Source organism: Lepidochelys olivacea (genome assembly GCF_965140295.1).
Source record: "Lepidochelys olivacea isolate rLepOli2 genome assembly, chromosome: 13".
In the NCBI taxonomy this organism is placed as follows: Eukaryota; Metazoa; Chordata; order Testudines; family Cheloniidae; genus Lepidochelys; species Lepidochelys olivacea.
The window spans coordinates 17,006,672-17,026,332 of record NC_140423.1 but is presented as its reverse complement, the minus strand read 5'-3'; the positions used below and the strand labels follow the sequence as shown (position 1 = coordinate 17,026,332).

Below are 19,661 nucleotides of genomic sequence, written 5' to 3'. Positions count from 1 at the left end.
GGCATCTAAAGATGTTTCCAGATTGGATAGTGCATAAGATTGTCATGGGCTTGCAGGCCTCATGCTCTCTCGGGTCCCTATGATCCCTGGGAGGAACCCCCATGAGTGTGACAGCCTTCTTAGGGGTCACACTCACTCTCGGGGGTTAAGCCCTGGGCTCCACCATCTTCCAGAACTGCACCTCTCTGAGCCTTCAGCATCCCTGTCTCTCACCGTGGGCCCCCTCAGGAAGTCCACTCTCTGGACCTATGGGCCTCCACACCCAGAGGAAACAATGCAACCCCAATCTATAGACTGCAGTGACTCTCAGCCAGCATAAAACAGAAGGGTTTATTTAATGTCTGAACCCAGCACAGGAAGTTCTCAGGACCCTCGAGCCTGGCAAGTCTCAGTATAGTCCAGCTGGCTCTGTCTCATTTCCAATGGGCTCAGGCTGCTCTATGTCCCCAGTCCAGAAGCCTCCTCCTTCAAGCTGATCATCCTATATCACCTTCCCCAACAGCCCCTTCTTTGTCTGTGGTCCCAGGCAAACAGGTCACCTGGGCCTCTTTCTTCCATCCTTTGTTCCCCCTACTGACTGAAATCAGGTCACCGGGGTCCTCTCTCCTCAGCCCTTTGTCCTCCCCGTGGCCAGAACTGGCTGACTTCCAAGATGGGGTGTGCATCCCAGTCACCAGTTGCTAGGGTACCCAATCTCCAGGCTGTTGTCCAGGGTCCTGGCTGCTAGACGAGGTCACAGCAGATCCTCTGCAACAAAAAAACACCCTCTCTCATCACCTCATTAAATATGCAGTACATCAGGGAAACAGACACACACACACAGTATTCATACAAACCATTAAGAATATTTCCCACTTTGTCACAAGGATAATACATTCAATGCTGTTTTGAATGTAAACTATTACATAGCTGCTGCCTTTCCAAATCTAGACCTGGTGTAAGCAGGTTCAGTTGCACTGAAGTAAATAGGGGTTGTGGCCACTTACATCAGGGCTGCGTTTGGCCTTGATCTTTTGAGTCATATCTGTTTAGTTACCGACAGAATCACATTTTTGCTCTTGTCAGCTCTGTAGAGGGGGTACAGCTTCTGCTTCATTCACAAAATTGTCAGCTAATTGCCATAATAAAGAATCCTTATTACTGGGTGATGATATATGCAGCTGAAAGAGCACAGCTACATTTTCAAGTATCCAGTTCTGCCTGTGTGCCAGAAGTTAGATATAAGCAAATGTGCTGTAGCCGTCACTGAGGGAGAATTAATAGCACGGCAGAACAATTGTTTTTATAATCACTTTTCTGCCAATGATCATCTTTTTAATTGTTAGTTCCTTTTGCTTTTAGCAATTTCTAGCCACGCTTTTCTTATGAAGGGAGGGGATGAGTGTAGTCACTGGACCAGATTCTGATCTCCCTTACTCAGATGTAAGTCCCAAGTAACTCCAAAGAAGTTAATGGAGTTACACTGGTGCAACAGCCTTGGGAAATCAGAGTCAGGCCCTTTGTTTATCATTGAACAGTAACTCATTTTCTGAGGCAATAAAGGTTATTTTCAACAAGGGGCTGGATATAAAGTTATCAGAGGAATGACATTTGGCCTTTGAGACATTAACTTTCCAGTTTGCACTTTGACAAAAGCGTTGAGCAATAACATAGTAAGAAATCTGCTCTGATAAAAGTGCAGCCATTAAACTAACCTCTAGGAAGAGCAGTTTTGTGTCTGCTACAAAACAAGGTGGATTACCTCCATTATCCAAAACCAACACAGGAGGTTTTTTTTATTCTGCATTCCTCCAAACTAATATACTGATGAATTCAATATGGACAGCTGTCCCTTCTTTTTTATAGTAATCATAGTGGGGTCTTGCATGTTATGTAGCTAGAACTAGCTTGTACCCATTAAAACAATGGTTCCCAAACAAGGGGTGCCGCTTTTTCAGGGGAAGCACCTGGCGGGCCGGGCTGGTTTGTTTACCTGCCGCATCCGCAGGTTCAGCCGATCGCAGCTCCCCCTGGCGGCTCCCACTCCCACTGAGACGGCCGCGGTTTGCCGTTCTCGGCCAATGGGGGCTGCGGGAAGTGGCTTGGGCTTGGTATAGCTTGTGCTGCCTCCCATGGGTGGCGCGCATAAGCCCTGTGCTGGTACTCTGCTTGAAGTGAGTTTCTCCAAGATACACTGCACACATTTTGGGTACCTCCTATAATAGCTGAGACAAACTGCTGGTTCTGTCCTCTCTCACAGTTCAGGGCAATTGCACCCTGTGTCTCCCACTCTGTGGTCCAGCAAGGACACCCACTCTAAGCTCCTCAGCCATCGCTTCTCCTTGCCAGAGACCTGCATCTCTCTCCCTCCTGACTGGGTTTTTCCAGGCTGCACAGTTCCCTGCCTACACTGTGTTATTTGCAGCAAGCCAGATTGCCTAGAGAGACCAGCATCTGCAATTTGCTTTCTCCTCAGAGGCTGTGAATAATTGTTGTTGCCCATACTTACAAGTTACCACACAGTTCTTTATAAGCAAGCACATTTATTCTTAAGGTGAAAGCATTACAGAGAAAACATATAAGAACCAATAAAAATTCCTATACACATGCTAAAAGCTTACCAGAGATCACCCATCAGTCTTGTGTGGCCTCAGTAAGCCAAAGTCCTTCCAACCCTTCCTAGAAAGGATTGGGGCCCTCCTTGGACAGACCAACTTGTATGTTTGCTTGGTCAGAAAGCAGTCCCTGAGTCAGTTTATAAACTCAGGCCATTTATCCAAAAGTCCTTTCTCTGCCTGCTGGTCTCCGGAGAATCCAGTTTGAGCTAGTAGTATATGTGAGCCTCTCCATATGGTGATACATCTTTGGAGACATTGCAGTCTGAGTGCATTTGCCTGATCACCCTACACTGTTTTTAAATCTTGGAGGAGGTATGATCATGCTTCCCTATGGAATTATATATAGTGATACATAAACTTAATACAGTAAGATCTCCCAATGATTTTGCAGGAAATTGCCATGTCTGTCACAACGTCCCCTCGAAGTAATTAAATCTAGAAATCCTGATGTCTGTTGTAATTCAAGTCCATTTGATCATATCTGTTACCTGCAATATCTGTTTAAAAAAAACAAATGCAAACTTCAGTGTTAGAATTAAAGCAGAGTTGCAAACTTCTGCTTTCCCAGGGCAAGAGATTATTTTTTCCCAGGCAAGGTAAAATATATATATTTTTATCATCATGGAAAAGATATATGGACAGATTTTGATTTATTTAGATTGTAGCTCTCCAAGTAGGGACTGTCTGTTACTCCATGTTTGTGCAGTGCATGGCACAATGGGGCCTCAGAACCTTCATCTTTAGGCATTACTATAGTAAATGTGATTAATAATAAATAATTTGTGCATAAACTGGTAAATTTTCATGACAGTTTTGCAAAACTGATTTAGAGGCAAGCACTTCTGATCAAAATACAGATAGTGCATTCTCCATTCACTGTACACTTATACAACTGTTTTTATCACATTGTCTTAACTACTTGATGAATTCCTAAAAGCAGTTAGTAATAAAGTCATGTAATAAATGAACTTTGCAACACTGCAGAAGACTAAAGACTGTAGTTTATTATGTTGATAAAGAATCCACCATTTTAATGTGGTTACTTATAAAACAAATAAAAGGAAGTATTTCTTCACACAACACACAGTCAAGCTGTGGAACTGTTTGCCAGAGGATGTTGTGAAGGCCAAGACTATAACAGGGTTCGGAAAGGAGCTAGATAAATTCATGGAGGACAGGTTCATCAATGGCTATTAGCCAGGATGGGCAGGGATGGTGTCCCTAGCCTCTGTTTGCCAGATGCTGGGAATGGGCAACAGGGAATAGATCACTTGATGATTACCTGTTCTGTTCATTCCCTCTGAAGCACCTGGCATTGGCCACTGTCAGAAGACAGGATACCGGGCTAGATGGACTTTTGGTCTGACACAGTATGGCTGTCCTTATGTTCTAAAGCTAGAGATGATGTATCTATTCTTTGAGAATAAGCCACCAAAGAAATCTACGCAAGCATTATAAAAAGATTATTAGCAAACATGCAGATGTTATATCATGATTGCTAGTGTGACTACAGCTTTGAGAGGTAGTTGAAGTGTTAGATTAGAATGTAACAGATTGCATTCTTTGACAAATCGCTACCCAGAAGTGTCAGGAGTAAGAAATAAACAGGGAATGAAGGCAGTCATTAAAATAGATGCAGGAGAAATGTTGACTGCAGAGGTTTCAAGTAATAAGCTAAGTTGCTACCGTTTCCCATAGTCAAACAAAGCTAAAGTGGAAAGTTCTCTGAACAAATTTCAGGAACTGGTACAACAGACAGTGATTTTTCTGGTGTCCTGATCAGAACAGGGACCATAATATTTTTTTAAGAGGGAACAAAAGGCCTGGTGAAAGGCCTTCCAGTGTCCATGCAACTATTGTGTGGTGCAGCTTGTGATTTACCTCTTCCACCTTCCCAGAAAAAGAAGTTCTCCCAGATGGGGCAAACCTATTCATGCATCCTGAACACACAACTCAATACCTGTGGATGTATAAAGCTAAAATCGATAGAGGGCCTCAATTCATATGAGGTTCTGAACAACTTCTGTTGGCTGCTGAGCACCCTCAACCCCTCTTGACATCAGTAAGAATAAAGGATGCCCAGCAAGCACCTTGAAGGTTTGGACATATGTTGGGTTGCCTGTTCCCCTTCTGCAGTGCTCCTTTGGTCCATTACTCATGTGTACCTAACTGTGTAGTGGTGGTGTGGTGGAGAGCAGATTGAATTGACCTAGATTGTTAGCCACACCTCAGTCAATGACAGATTAGGGTGTAAACCCAGGCTATAGCTCAACTCTCTTGTCTGGAGCAATTTGAAGGTGCCATGTAGTCATATATTTGCCCTCAGTGTTTGATGATAAATGTTATCCACTTCCCGGTATTAATAATGTTACTACAAAATTATATGTTACAATATCTAAAGTAGTTACAGAGCAGCAGAGGGAGAAAGAGTCCTTCCCCTAGCCATATCTATACAATCATTTCCTCTTCCTCTTCAAGTTTCCACTGCTTGTCCCTCTTGAGTGTCTCATTTGTATCCACCTTCCATTCGTCTCTTCATGCTTTTGTGATTGCTTCTGCTCCACACCTGTAATTTCCTCCCAATAATTGTTCACTAAATCACTTCCTTTTTGTCAGTGAAGTACCCCCCTTAAAACACTTATTCTGGGGGCGGCGGGAGGGCCCCTCAATGAAAATCTATCAAACATAGAAAGTGTGTTTGAAAAATACACTTCTTGAAGTCTCAGCTGCTGATTTTTGCTTCATATATGTGGATTATACTGTTTTTCTCATTTGGATTGTAAATTCTGTCACCAATACTGTTTCTAACAGAGTCAAGTCTACTGTTGGTGCTCAGCAAATAATAATCAATGTCCCAGTCATTGGCTTCCAACGTAGCTCCCATCCCAGAGTGGCAGGGCTACATATTGGTAATGGGACTTATGAATGGTAATTACATATTGGTAATGGGACGACTGGAAAACGGCTAATGTAGTGCCCATCTTTAAAAAAGGGAAGAAGGAGGATCCTGGGAACTACAGGCCAGTCAGCCTCACCTCAGTCCCTGGAAAAATCATGGAGCAGGTCCTCAAGGAATCAGTTCTGAAGCACTTAGAGGAGAGGAAAGTGATCAGGAACAGTCAGCATGGATTCACCAAGGGCAAGTCATGCCTGACTAATCTAACTGCCTTCTATGACGAGATAACTGGCTCTGTGGATGAAGGGAAAGCAGTGGACGTGTTGTTCCTTGACTTTAGCAAAGCTTTTGGCACTGTCTCCCACAGTATTCTTGCCAGCAAGTTAAAGAAGTATGGGCTGGATGAATGGACTATAAGGTGGATAGAAAGCTAGCTAGATTGTCGGACTCAACAGGTAGGGATCAATGGCTCCATGTCTAGTTGGCAGCCGGTATCAAGTGGAGTGCCCCTAGGGTTGGTCCTGGGGCCGGTTTTGTTCAATATCTTCATAAATGATCTGGAGGATGGCGTGGATTGCACTCTCAGCAAGTTTGCAGATGACACTAAATGGGGGGAGAGGTAGATACGCTGGAGGATAGGGATAGGATACAGCGGGACCTAGACAAATTGGAGGTTTGGGCCAAAAGAAATCTGATGAGGTTCAAAAAGGACAAGTGCAGAGTCCTGCACTTAGGATAGAAGAATCCCATGCACCACTACAGACTAGGGACCGAATGGCTAGGCAGCAGTTCTGCAGAAAAGGACCTAGGGGTTACAGTGGACGAGAAGCTGGATATGAGTCAACAATGTGCCCTTGTTGCCAAGAAGGCCAATGGCATTTTGGGCTGTATAAGTCAGGGCATTGCCAGCAGATCGAGGGACGTGATCGTTCCCCTCTATTCGACACTGGTGAGGCCTCATCTGAAGTACTGTGTCCAGTTTTGGGTCCCACACTACAAGAAGGATGTGGAAAAATTGGAAAAGAGTCCAGTGGAGGGCAACAAAAATGATTAGGGGACTGGAACACATAACTTATGAGGAGAGGCTGAGGGAACTGGGGATGTTTAGTCTACAGAAGAGAAGAATGAGACGGGATTTGATAGCTGCTTTCAACTACCTGAAAGGGGGTTCCAAAGAGGATGGCTCTAGACTGTTCTCAGTGGTAGCAGATGACGGAACAAGGAGTAATGGTCTCAAGTTGCAGTGGGGGAGATTTAGGTTGGATATGAGGAAAAACTTTTTCACTAGGAAGGTGGTGAAACAATGGAATGCGTTACCTAGGGAGGTGGTGGAATCTTCTTCCTTAGAAGTTTTTAAGGTCAGGCTTGACAAAGCCCTGGCTGGGATGATTTAATTGGGGATCGGTCCTGCTTTGAGCAGGGGGTTGGACTAGATGACCTCCTGAGGTCCCTTCCAACCCTGATATTCTATGATTCTGTGAATTACCGTGTCTGATTCCATCCTGCATCAAAGAACAGCAGATCTTTGATGTTCCTGTATTAACATTTGGTTCTTGGTCTCCTTTCAAACCATCTCACTGAGCAATTATTTGTATCTGCTTGGACAAGCCCCTTGAAATATATTTGTATGAAAGAAGGCTTAGTCCTCATGGAACATCATGTATATGATGCATCTATCAGGAGTGGTCCATGTGATGCTATTGTGAAATTCTTTTGATAACTACAGTGTGACAGAGTAAAAATTACATCAGTTTCCTTGAAAACATACTTTAAAACTTCTTAGTTATTTAGTCATCTTGTACTTTTCATGCAGTGTATTTCACCTTTCCCAACTGCTATCATTTAATATTACACCCACACTCTGTAAACAAACAGAAAAACACAAAAACAGAGTCTGAGTAACAAGAAGACGCCTCATCCCTTTCTGTAGTCCATTTGGGGCATGCTGCAAATTATGCCTCCGATTCACACTAAAAATTGTCCTTCTAGTCTGAAGTCTTCATTCAGATCTCTCTGGAGATGCATTAGGTGGGAGAGCATCATAAGCTTTAGCAATTCAGCCTTTAACATATTTGGTTAGGTTAGTAATTATTCTATAAAATGACCTCATGCTGAAATGGGCAATATATTTAATACCTGTTGGTGACTTTTACAGTATGTCCACCCTTTTGAGGAGTGGTTCTGTCAGTTGGCAGCTTATAGCTTCTTGCTCGCATCAGGGTGAAATTCATCTCTGTGCAGAGGGTCCGTGCACTCTCATTTTCCACTCTGATGGTTTAAATGGCCTTAAGTGTTGTGCAGACCTAGTGCTGACACAAGGTTGGATTTCACCATCAGTCCCTATTTGAATAATTGACTCAGTAGGAAGAGAAGTAGGGTTTCTCATTTGCATACAGGTTGAAGAGCCTTTTTGAGTAAGTAAACCTGCTGTTCACAGTTAATGATGAAAGAAATGAAAAACAAACAAACAAAAAAATTTCAAAGTTACAAAAGTGTTCTCCAAAATCTATTTTCCTTATTAGTTGTGAACAGAACTCCCTAAAAACCTGTGTACAGCATTTAAATATCCTATCTGGTAATTTTGTATGCAGTAGGAGCATGTTTTATTTTGAAATGTATTACAGAAACATTAGTAAGACAAAAACAGTTCTCTAATATGCTGTTCTAGGAATGGAAAAATGTGTTGCTTTATTTATATCTTGCCTTGGCTTTTGCTTTTAATAATGTTGTTTGGTATGCAGAAAATAGGTCAATGGAGTTGCAAATAACAATTTAAGATCCTCTCGATGGAGAGTCAATGACAGTAACCTGAAGAGTTATGTGTTTCATGATTAGTGAATTAAGAATGTTGTATCTCTCTCTCTCTCTCCCCCTCCAGGTATCCTCATGGGAGCATTTATAAAAATTATAGAGTCTCAAAAACTGGCTAACTGGAAGGTATATTTGAAGCAATTCATTTTTAATTGTAGTCCCATTCTCTGGAATTTTTTAAGTGTTGATTATTGTTTGCAATATTAATTATTTTAGGCTTAGTTCCAAAGGATGGGTTTTTTTGTTTTGTGTGTGTGTGTTTTTGGGTGGTGATCAGGTTTTTTTGCTGCATACCATAGTTGTTTTTGAATAACCACGACCAGATACTTGTGTTTCTCTGTTAAGGGCCTGATCCTGCTGGATAGTAGGTACCTTCTCCATGGTGTCTTGCCTCTTCTATTCCCATTGAATTAAATGGTAATAGAAGGTGCTCAGTATCTTGCAGGATTGGAACAATTTAAGTAAGGAACAAAGTTCCTTTGTTTTTTGTTAACTCCCCTCTTGGTTGAATCAATGTGCTTGGTACTGTCACTGTGATTGGTCAGGAGCGTAGGGGCTCTTCTTATAAAATACCATTCCTACACTCATACAAATGCAAATGTTTTGCCTGTGACTGTTGAGCCAGCCTTGGCAGAGAAGAGCAGAAGCCCTTCATCAAAACTATTTTGCTACAAATCAAAAGAAGCTGCATTTACTGATTTTATATGTTTAAAATGGGCTTTATGTTTTGAAAATTTAGCAATTGACTGTGTTTACCACCAATGAGTAACAAATAAAACCCTTCCTTAAAACACTTGCATTTTGCACTGCATGTTTCTTGGGAACCCCTAGAATTGTTTGCTGATAAATGCTACAAAAGCCATAGGTGCTTGGAGCAGCAGCATTTTCCATACTCTGGGAGGCACGTTGGAAAGGTCACAGGGCAAAGCAGGGCATGCACATGAGTCTTGACAGAGGTGAAGTAGCTGTGCAGAGGGGCTGGCTCTGTGCAGATGTCCCAGGACCCACAGCCTCCATAAGGTTTCTAGTCTGTGCCTCTGCATAACTGTAAAGCCCTCCCCATGAGGGGAGAATGGTAGAGCAGTGACTTCATGAGGTGAATCCTACAGTTATAGGAGGATTTTATCCCCCGCAGGCTAACCTGCATCAAGAAAGCATTTCGCTCTTGATTATTTGATGTTTTACTGCTGGTTTATTGTAAGATAATTTAATCTTTAAATGTTTGTCCTCCTTAACAGCCTCTGTGCTGTTGAGGAGGATGAAAGTGTTGGGGTGGGAGAACATCAAACTGGAGCGGAGGGAAACGATCCCAGAGTTAGGACCCTCATTCCAGGTGACATCATGGTAGCCTCTCACACTGAGGATGCTCCTCCAGGAGAGGAAACTCTAGTTATTAGGAAGAGACAGGTAATAGTAATGGGGGATTTGGTCATTAGAAATATAGATGGTTGAGTTTATGATCACTGGGAGAACTGCACGGTGAATTGCCTGCCTGGGTGCAAATCTCCTGCAGATCTCTTAAGACATCTAGACAGACTTTATGTGCAGTGTGGGGAAGAGCTGGTGGTCATGGTACATGTAGGTAGGAGTTACATAAACAAAGGTAGGAGAGAGGTCCTAGAGGCCAAATTTAGGCTGCTAGGTAAGGGATTAAAGTCCAGGAGTTCCATGGTATCATTCTCTGAAATACTTCCAGTTCCACATGCAGGGCCTGTTGGACAGGCTGAATTGCAGGGTCTCAATGCATGGATGAGCTGGAGGTGTAGGGAGAAGGGGTTTAGATTTATTAGGAACTGGGGAACTTTTTGGAAAAGGAGGAGCCTATGTAGGAAGGATGGGCTACACCTAAACCAAAACAGAACCAGATTGTTGGCATGTAAAATTAAAAAGGTCATAGTGGAGTTTTAAACTAAGGGCTTGGGAAAGCTGTCAGGTACAGAAGAGCACCTGGTTCAGACAGAGACATCCCTTAGGGGAAGATCTGTTACCTCTATATCCTAGTAAGTAGGAGAGGATAGAAGTTGATAAAGTACAGGTAGGAACTGAATAGAAACAGTCAGATGCGCAAGAATCCCATTCAGTTACATCACATGAAGGCAGACAAGTAAATATTGACAAATTTTATAAGTGCTTGCTTACAGATGCTTGAAGTCTCAATAATAAGATATCATGAACTCAAGTGCCTGGTATTAAAGAAGGATATTGATATAATAGGCATCAGAGAAACTTGGTAGAATGATGATAATCAATGGGGCATGGTAACATCGGGGTACAAAATACATAGGAAATGACAGAGTAGATCATGCTATTGGGGGAACGGCACTATATGTTGAAAGAAAGCATGGAGTCAAATATAGTCAAAATCTTAAAGGACTCAAACTGTACCATAGAATCTCTATGGATAGAAGTTCCAGGCTTGAATTATAAGAGTATAGCAGAAGAAATATGCTACTGACCACCTGACCAGGATGGTGATGGTGAATGTGAAGTACTCAGGGAGATCAGAAAGGCTATAAAAATTGCAAACTCAGTAATAACAGGGAATCTTAACTATCCCTGTATTGACTGGGTCATGTAATCTCAGCACAGGATGCAGAGATAAAATTTCTAGAGTGCTTCTTGGAGCAGCTAGTCCTGGAACCCACAAGGGGAGTGGCAATTCTTGATTTGGTCCTACGTGGAGTACAGGATCTGGTCCAAGAGATGACTGTAGCTGAATCACTCGGTAATGGTAACCGTAATGCAATTAAATTAAACATCCTTGTAAGGAGGAAAATACCAGAGAAGCCCACTCCAGTAGCATTTAACGTCAAAAATGGGAACTACACACAAATGAGGAAGCTAGGTAAATGGAAACTAGAAGGAACAGTCGCAAGGGTGAAATGTCTGCAAACGGCATGGAAACTTTTAAAAAACACCATAATAAAGGCTCAAATTAAATGTATACCTCCAATTTAAAAAAATAATAAGAGGACCAAAAAATTCCACCATGACAAAACAGAATAAAAGAGGTGGTTAGAGGCAAAAAGGCATCCTTTAAAAATGGAAATTCAAATCCTACTGAGGAAAATACCAGGGAGCATAAACTTTGGGAAGTCAAGTGCAAAAGTATAATTATGCAGACCAAAAAAGAATTTGAAATGCAAAATTAAAAGACACAAAAACAAACAGCAATGTTTTTTAAATACATCAGAAGGAGGAAGCCTGCCAAACAATCAGTGGGACCACTGGACAATTGAAGTGCTAAAGGAGCACTCAAGGAAGACAAGGCCATTGTGGAGAAGCTAAAGAAATTCTGTGGATCAGTCTTCACTGCAGAGGATGTAAGGGAAATTCCCACAACCCTGAGCCATTCTTTTAGGTGGTAAATCTAAGGAACTGTCTCAGACTGAGGTGTCAATAGAGCAGGTTTTGGAACAAATTGATAAATTAAACAGTAATAAGGCACCAGGACCAGATGGTATTCACCCAAGAGTTCTGAAGGAACTCAAATATGAAATTTCAGAACTACTAACTGATATATAACCTATCACTTAAAACAGCTTCCATACCAGATGACTAGAGGATAGTTAATGTGACTCCAATTTTTCAAAAAGTCTCCAGAGGTGACCTGGGCAATTACCGGTTGGTAAGCCTTACCTCAGCACTGGGCCAATTGGTTGAAACTGTGGTGAAGAACAGAATTATCAGACACACAGATGAACACAATTTGTTGTGGAAGAGTCAACACTCCTTTTGTAAATGGAAATCATGCCTCACCACTCTATTAGAATTCTTTGGGGGTGTCAACAAACATGAACAAGGGTGATCCAGTGGTTATAGTGTATGTGGACTTTCAGAAAGCCTTTGACAAGGTGCCTCACCAAAGACTCTTAAGCAATCATGGGATAAGAAGGAAGGTCCTCTCATGGATCAGTAACTGGTTAAAAGGCAGGAAACAAAGGATAGGAATAATTGGTCAGTTTTCAGAATGGAGAGAGATAAATAATGGTGTCCCCCAGGGATCCACATATTCATAAGTGATCTGGAAAAAAGGGGTAAACTGAGGTGTCAAAGTTTACAGATAATGCAAAATTACTCAAGATAGTTAAGTCCAAAGCAGACTGCGAAGAGTTACAAAGTCTCACAAAACTGGGTTACTGGGCAACAAAATGACAGGTAAATGCAAAGTAATGCACATTGGCAAACATCATCCCAACAATACATACAAAATGATGGAGTCTAAATTAGCTGTTACCACTTAAGAAAGAGATCTTGGAGTCATTGTGTATAGGTCCCTGAAAATATCTGTTCAGTGTGCAGCTGCATCAAAAAAGCTAACAATATTAGGAACCATTAGGAAAGGGATAGATAATAAGACAGAAAATATCATAATGTCATAGTTCTATGCCCACACCTTGAATACTGCATACAGTTCTGGTTGCCCCACCTTAAAAAAGATATATTAGAAATGGAAAAAAGTACAGAAAAGGTCAACAAAAATTATTAGGGGTATGGAACAGTTTCCATATGAAGAGAGATTAAAATACAGGGACTATTCAGTTTGCAAAAGAGATGACTACGGGGAGATACGATAAAGGTCTATAAAATCATGAATGGTGTGGAGAAAAGTGAATAAAGAAATGTTACTACTTCACACAAGAACCAGGGGTCACCCAATGACATTAATAGGCACTGTGTTTAAAACAAACAAAGGGAAGTAGTTCTACACACAAAGCACAGTCAACCTGTGGAACCAGGGGATGTTGTGAAGGCCAAAAATATAATGGGTGCAAAAAAGAATTAGATAAGTTCATGGACGTTACGTCCAAAAATGGTTATTAGCCAAGATGGTCAGGTCAAGATGACTCACTCGTTGATTGCCCTCTGAAGCATCTGGCATTGGCCACAGTTGGAAGACAGGACACTGTGCTAGATGGACTTCAGACCCACTATAGCCATTCTTATGTTCTTAACTTGTTTCAAAGGTTGTAACAGTCCATTAAAAGTAATATTTCCGGTGTGGAACAGCAGCATGTTGAGGTGCAGGTCAAGGTGACGCTGGCTAGGAAGCAAACAAGGTTTTGGACAGCACTGAATCTGGCAACTTTTATTATTTATTGAGCTTGGACTGCGTTCAGTACAGACATAAGGAGGCATGTTCTTGCCCTAAGAATTTTACAACTTAGATTTTTTGCAGCCAAGTCTGAGTTAGAGATCAGCGAAGCTTATATGTACTTCCATATGATTCTTGGTGGCTAAAACAGACACCATAATCACTTGCCTGTCCTGTGCTTAAATTCTTCATCTTCTTTTCCTATGGTCTCACTTTTACCTAGCTTTAAAAAATTGTAACACTAAAGAAAGAATGTGTTTAGTGGGTAGCCTAGTGTACAGTTATTGAATCACAGTGAAAACCAGGTATTATTAGACATATTACTAAATTGAATTGCATATAAAGGAAAAATCTAATAAGTGATATTTCCATGAAATAAACTTCAGTGTAAGAGATGAGTTCCGTATGCTGATGAGTCCACATAAATCCTCTGTGTTAAGAAGGTAAATTCATTACATGTTCAAATGTGAATTAGGTTTTGAATAGATAAGTGATACTATGAACAAAGTTGCAGTCTTTCCTTGCATGGATACAGCGTAGGAGTTACAGTGTCAGGACTTAATATTTTTCAACCTGAGTTTAAAGAATCCTTGTTGCTGTTTACCAAGGCAGCAGGCTTCTTAGTCAGTGCCCCTGAAATCTTGAGGGAACCAGGGGATGTAAAGAGAACCACACTGGGCCAAAGATTGTGCATGAGTGATTCAGCTTCTTTGCTCAGAGTGCCAGCAAAAAAAGAGAGCCATTTCTGAGGGTGGCTTTTTGCAACGCAGTGAGGCCCAAGTGCTTAGAGTAGAGGAAAAGGAGTCAGGAGACTTAAGAGCCTGATTCTCATTTACGTTAAAGCTATGTCTGCACAGCAAGCTAGGGATCTGATTGTCTTGCTCGTGTACACGTACTCGTGTTAGTGCTCATCAAGCTAGTGTGAGTGTGAATAGCTGTGGCGCTGCAGTTGCACTGGTAGCGGCAGTGGAGGCATTGTTGAGCTGTGCTACGTACTTACCTGTGATGAATATGTACTTGGCGTGTCTCAGCCACGCCTATGCTAGCTACTGCTACCAATGCTACTGTGGATACACTGCTGTTTAGCGCAATGATAGCATGTATACATGAGCAGGGGAATCACACCCCTAGCATGCAGTGTAGAAATAGCCTAAGGCTCATTTACATCACTGTGACAGTGTAAAAGGGCATTAACCTGGACATAAATTACATTTGCAAATGAGAATCGAGCCCTTTAATTTTTTTCATTGGCATCCTGTGAGCCTGATTTAAAGCTCATGGAAATAAAATGAGTCTTTTCATTGACTGCAGTGGACTTGGATCAGGTCCTATGTGACCTTGACCTCTTTGTCTGTCTGTAAAGAAAGGGATAATAAAGTTTACCCACCTTGCGTAAAGCACTATGAGGTCTTCAGTTTAGTAATGCAAAGTATTATTAAATGCACATCTGCCACCAGGAACTGTACTGAGACAATGAACTGATTTCACATGGTCCCCTGATCAGCTATCTAATGGCAACAGTATTTGGCAATTATTGTCCTGGACTAGATTCAGATCAGTGACCTAAAGGTGAAAAGTGTATCCTTTTAGTATTTTCCACCAATTTTCTTTCAGGCTTTGAAAGACTGCAATAAAAATGGTAATACTTTTGTAATATAGAAACATTTTTCTTTTTTGCAAGCAGTCTGTTTTTCATACAGCATATTTGGGAACAGTGGTTCATGGTAAATAACACATCCTGTCTCAATCATCAGGTAAAAAAGTAATTTAAAAGGTAATCCTAAAGTTGTTTACCATCCTGTAATCCTCTTTTATTTAGTGGTGGGAAATGAGACAGGTTAAATATAATTTGTATTTCCAAGTATTTTTACTTCTTAAAAATGTTCCCATTTATGTAGAAACTTGAAGGGACTAGATTTGCTTTTTATATATGGTATTATTTCAGTTATTGTGCAGTCCTTGAAATCCCTTTACATTTTTTGTTTTTAGGAGGAAGAAATGTTTCGTCCAAATATGTTTTTTCTTCTCTTGCTTCCTCCTATTATATTTGAATCTGGATATTCATTACACAAGGTGAGATACTGCCAGATAATCATTTTACAACTTGATCTCTCCTTTGGACCAAATTCTGCCTCAGTTACTGTGATGCAACTCAGGAATAATTGCACCGAATTCCACCATACTTACACTCATGGAATTCGCAAAAAGAAAAGGAGTACTTGTGGCACCTTAGAGACTAACCAATTTATTTGAGTATAAGCTTTCATGAGCTACAACTCACTTCATTGGATGCATACTGTGGAAAGTATAGAAGATCTTTTTATACACACAAAGCATGAAAAAATGGGTGTTTACCACTATAAAAGGTTTTCTCTCCCCCCGCCCCACTCTCCTGCTGGTAATAGCTTATCTAAAGTGATCACTCTCCTTACAATATGTATGATAATCAAGTTGGAAATGGCCCAACTTGATTATCATACGCATTGTAAACACCCATTTTTTCATGCTTTGTGTGTATAAAAAGATCTTCTATACTTTCCACAGTATGCATCCGATGAAGTGAGCTGTAGCTCACGAAAGCTTATGCTCAGATAAATTGGTTAGTCTCTAAGGTGCCACAAGTACTCCTTTTCTTTTTGCGAATACAGACTAACACGGCTGCTACTCTGAAACTCATGGAATTGAGAGTGGAACTTGGCCTCTTGGACCCAGAATCTATGGCATGTAGTTTCTGTTAATATTAAATGAGAATTGGCAATGTACTAAGTACTATAAAACATAAGGAGTCATGTTCCAGTCTCCAAAAAGTTTCTTATCTGATGCAGACAAATCAAGGAAGAAGGATCTAAGAAGAAACTTAGGCTATGTCTACACTGGCAATTGAACGACAAAACTTTTGTCTTTCAGAGGTGTTAATCCCCCTGCACCCTCTGAAAGACAAAAGTTTTGCTGCGACAAGTGCCAGTGTGAACAGCGCATTGTCAGCAGGAGAGCCAGCAAGCAGCAGCTACACTGCACGACTTTTAGCCGCATGGCTGTAGTGACACAGCTGTGTGGCTAAAAGCTGTGCAGTGTAGACATAGCCTTAGACAGTTTTCTCTTCCCTTTTAGAGCTTGGCTGTAGTGTCCACGCTTTAAGCCTTTGCTTTGGACTTGGCTGAAGTCAAGGATGCCCTGCTGTATTTTAGGGACAAGCTGGAAGACACATTCCTTGCCCCAAAGAGTTTAAAATCAAAGCTGTTGGCCCCAAATAGGAAGTAAATGTATTAAAATATATTCTTCGTGTTATTAAAAAAACAGATGGGTTTTCTTGTTACAGCATATTGGAAGGTACTTTTCGCTGCTCAGCTCTTTAATAACAGCTTAAATTGGAGTGAACTTTTAATCCCATGATTAATATCAGCCAGGGCTTCTAGTATCACTGTGTGGAGAATCTTAATAACCATACTGAGCTAAATGAGAATTAGATCCTGCGTAAAGAAGACCAGGAAAGAGATTAGTGTAATCTATTTTAATTATTAGGAGTAAAGTACATATTTGCAATGAAATAGAATTTCACTGTAATCATACTTGTAAAGTACAAACATCAAAATGTATTAGTTTAAAAAAGTATTGCACATAAAGGATTTCCAGATTTATAGTAGGAGAATATGTATTTAATTTGAAGGATGCAGAACAAAATAACAAAACAAGCAAGGAGATTCTGAGTTAAGGGTGAAACACTGTTCGTAAAGGTCAAGACTGATAGAAATAAACTTAGGCCTCCCAGCTGTGCTTTGAAAGTGTATGCACACTGTCAAAGCAAGTCTTGTAAACGTCTTTCCTCTGCCTGCTTAGTATAGATATGGGAATGTGGCAGTGGTTCTCAAACTTGTGCACTGGTGACCCCTTTCACATAGCAAGTCTCTGAGTGCAACCCCCCTTATAAATTAAAAACACTTCTTTATATATTTAACACCATTATAAATACTGTAGGCGAAATGGGGTTTGGGGTGGAGGCTGGCAGCTCGCGACCCTGCATGTAATAACCTCGCAACCCCTGGAGGGGTCCCAACCCCCAGTTTGAGAACTCCTGGAATATTGGTACATTGAGCCCAGTCCAACCAAATGCTGAGCACAGATAACCCAGCAATTGGAAGACAAATATATACTTTTACCTTATTAGGTTGTTTTGGGGTTTTTTAGTTTTACAGTTCATTTTCAGTACCTCATTGTGTCTTGCTTTTGTGTTTTCAGGGTAACTTCTTTCAGAACATAGGTTCCATCATTCTGTTTTCTGTGTTTGGCACAGCAATTTCAGCTTTCATTGTAGGTGGAGGAATTTATTTTCTGGGTCAGGTAAGAAAAATCTTTTTGAAACTCCTGCATGTAATGGGATGGTCCTTCGAAAGCCCATTCTTTCAAAGAAGGGTCAATAGTCAATGGAAAAGATTATATAAAACAGAAACTGTTTATAAGCTTTACATTACCATGTATCCCACACATTACATTACAAAAAGCGGGGGAACATCTGTCAGTTTATGTAATTTCCCAGTTAGCTCCTGAAGTCAGGCAACTGAGGTGTGCAAAAGGTGAATCAAGGTGGAAAAGTGCATTAAACAGTAGAATCAGAATTAATTGCTTTTTCAGAAATGCAGTGTGGGCTAAACTAAAGAAGTGATCATAGGACCAGGAGTAAGGCACCTCTGAGTTCTAATCTTAGCTCTGTCACTGACTCACTGTATAGCTTGGGCAAATTCATTTAATCTTTCTCCTATCTCTTATTTCCTCATCTCCACAATGGGGCTAACAATAATTTCCTACCTCACTGATGTCCTGTGAGTTCTAGTTAGAATTTACAGTCTGTAAAACACTTCTTAGATATTAATTATTAATTTATTATGACATTTTTCATCATAATTTTGGTGTATGATGTACACATGTACATCAGGATTAAAGTGAAGTTTGAAACAAACCTTCTTATGAAATTATACTAAATGTATACATAGTAAAAATAATAAAATGAAATCTTTACACTGCTGATTGTAACTTTTTTTTTGCCTGTCCTTTTAGGCCGAGGTAATTTATAAACTGAACATGACAGACAGGTAAGTTCTTGGTAAAATTGCCTAATATGTTCCAAGAGGCATTCTCCAAAATACTGTAATAGATGTGACAAACAGTACTTGCCCAGATGTTCTGATTGTGTCTGGATCACTTAGATTTAATATCACTTGTAAAATCATTAATCAGAATTAACATTTTTAATTCTTGTAATGCCTTTTTTGTAATGAAGTATATTAAGACTTACTAATAGATAGCATTATCTGATCAAAGTGACTGGAGCAGCGGAAACACAATCATGAACAGCTTGGCACAAAAGTATTTTCACAGTATTTTTCCTTGCAAATTCTTTTTTTCCAGACTTCAAAATTAAAATGTGTAAATTGTGATGTGCGTTTGATAACCTGAAATAATTAAAATATATTATGCAGGTATGGCTTCCTTGCCCAGAGCTTCTCCTTAAAAAAGGAGTGAACTTGTGAGAATTAATGCCACAGACTTTTCATAGTACGTGGCTGGCAAAGGCTCAACATAGTTTTCTAGAAACTCCCCAAACTGCACAAGAGGTCAGATTTCTGCTCTTTGTTACACTAGTATAAACCCAGTGTAACTGAGTGAAGAACTTGCATTTACTTTTTTGGTTTTTGGTTTTGGTTTGTCTTTTACCGTGTACACAAGCACAGAAGATTTGTATTAAAGTCCACAAATCTGTTGGCTTGGCCCTGGTCTACACTAGTGGGGCGGATCGATCTAAGTTATGTAGCTTCAGCTAAGTTATTCGATGTACTTAGATCGACTTACCAGGGTGTCTTCACCATGGTGAGTCGACTGCTGCCACTCCCCCGTCGACTCTGCCTGCACCTTTCGTGGTGCTGGAGTACAGGAGTCTACGGGAGAGCGCTCAGGGGTCGATTTATCTCGTCTAGACTAGACGCGATAAATCGATCCCCACTGGATCGATCGCTGCCCGCCAAACCGGCGAGTAGTGAAGACATACCCTTGGTCAGAACCAGAAAACGTGAAAAGAGAAAGTATGCATGAACTGGAAATGTCTTCCTTACTGGCTCCAGCATCTGGTTTTGCACAGCTGAGAGCTTTTGATTTTGTGGTCTCTACCTTTTGGTTTAAGATCTAAGGAAGCTTTAGCATCTTTTTTTAAATGTTGCCCTTTTGTGCTACAAAGCAGGAGTATTGTAAGTAGCAACTGATAGCATGGCTA

General features: G+C 40.8%; 1 protein-coding gene across 1 annotated transcript in view; it reads left to right on the top strand.

Moving 5' to 3' along the window:
- The window catches only part of SLC9A8 (solute carrier family 9 member A8), a 45,297-nt gene that overhangs the window by 9,501 nt on the left and 16,135 nt on the right, over positions 1–19,661 (top strand). The window contains exons 4-7 of the mRNA XM_084645545.1: positions 8,372–8,430; positions 15,389–15,472; positions 17,636–17,737; positions 18,452–18,486. Coding sequence (XP_084501671.1) covers positions 8,372–8,430; positions 15,389–15,472; positions 17,636–17,737; positions 18,452–18,486 — 280 coding nt within the window. The remainder of the gene's footprint in view (positions 1–8,371; positions 8,431–15,388; positions 15,473–17,635; positions 17,738–18,451; positions 18,487–19,661) is intronic.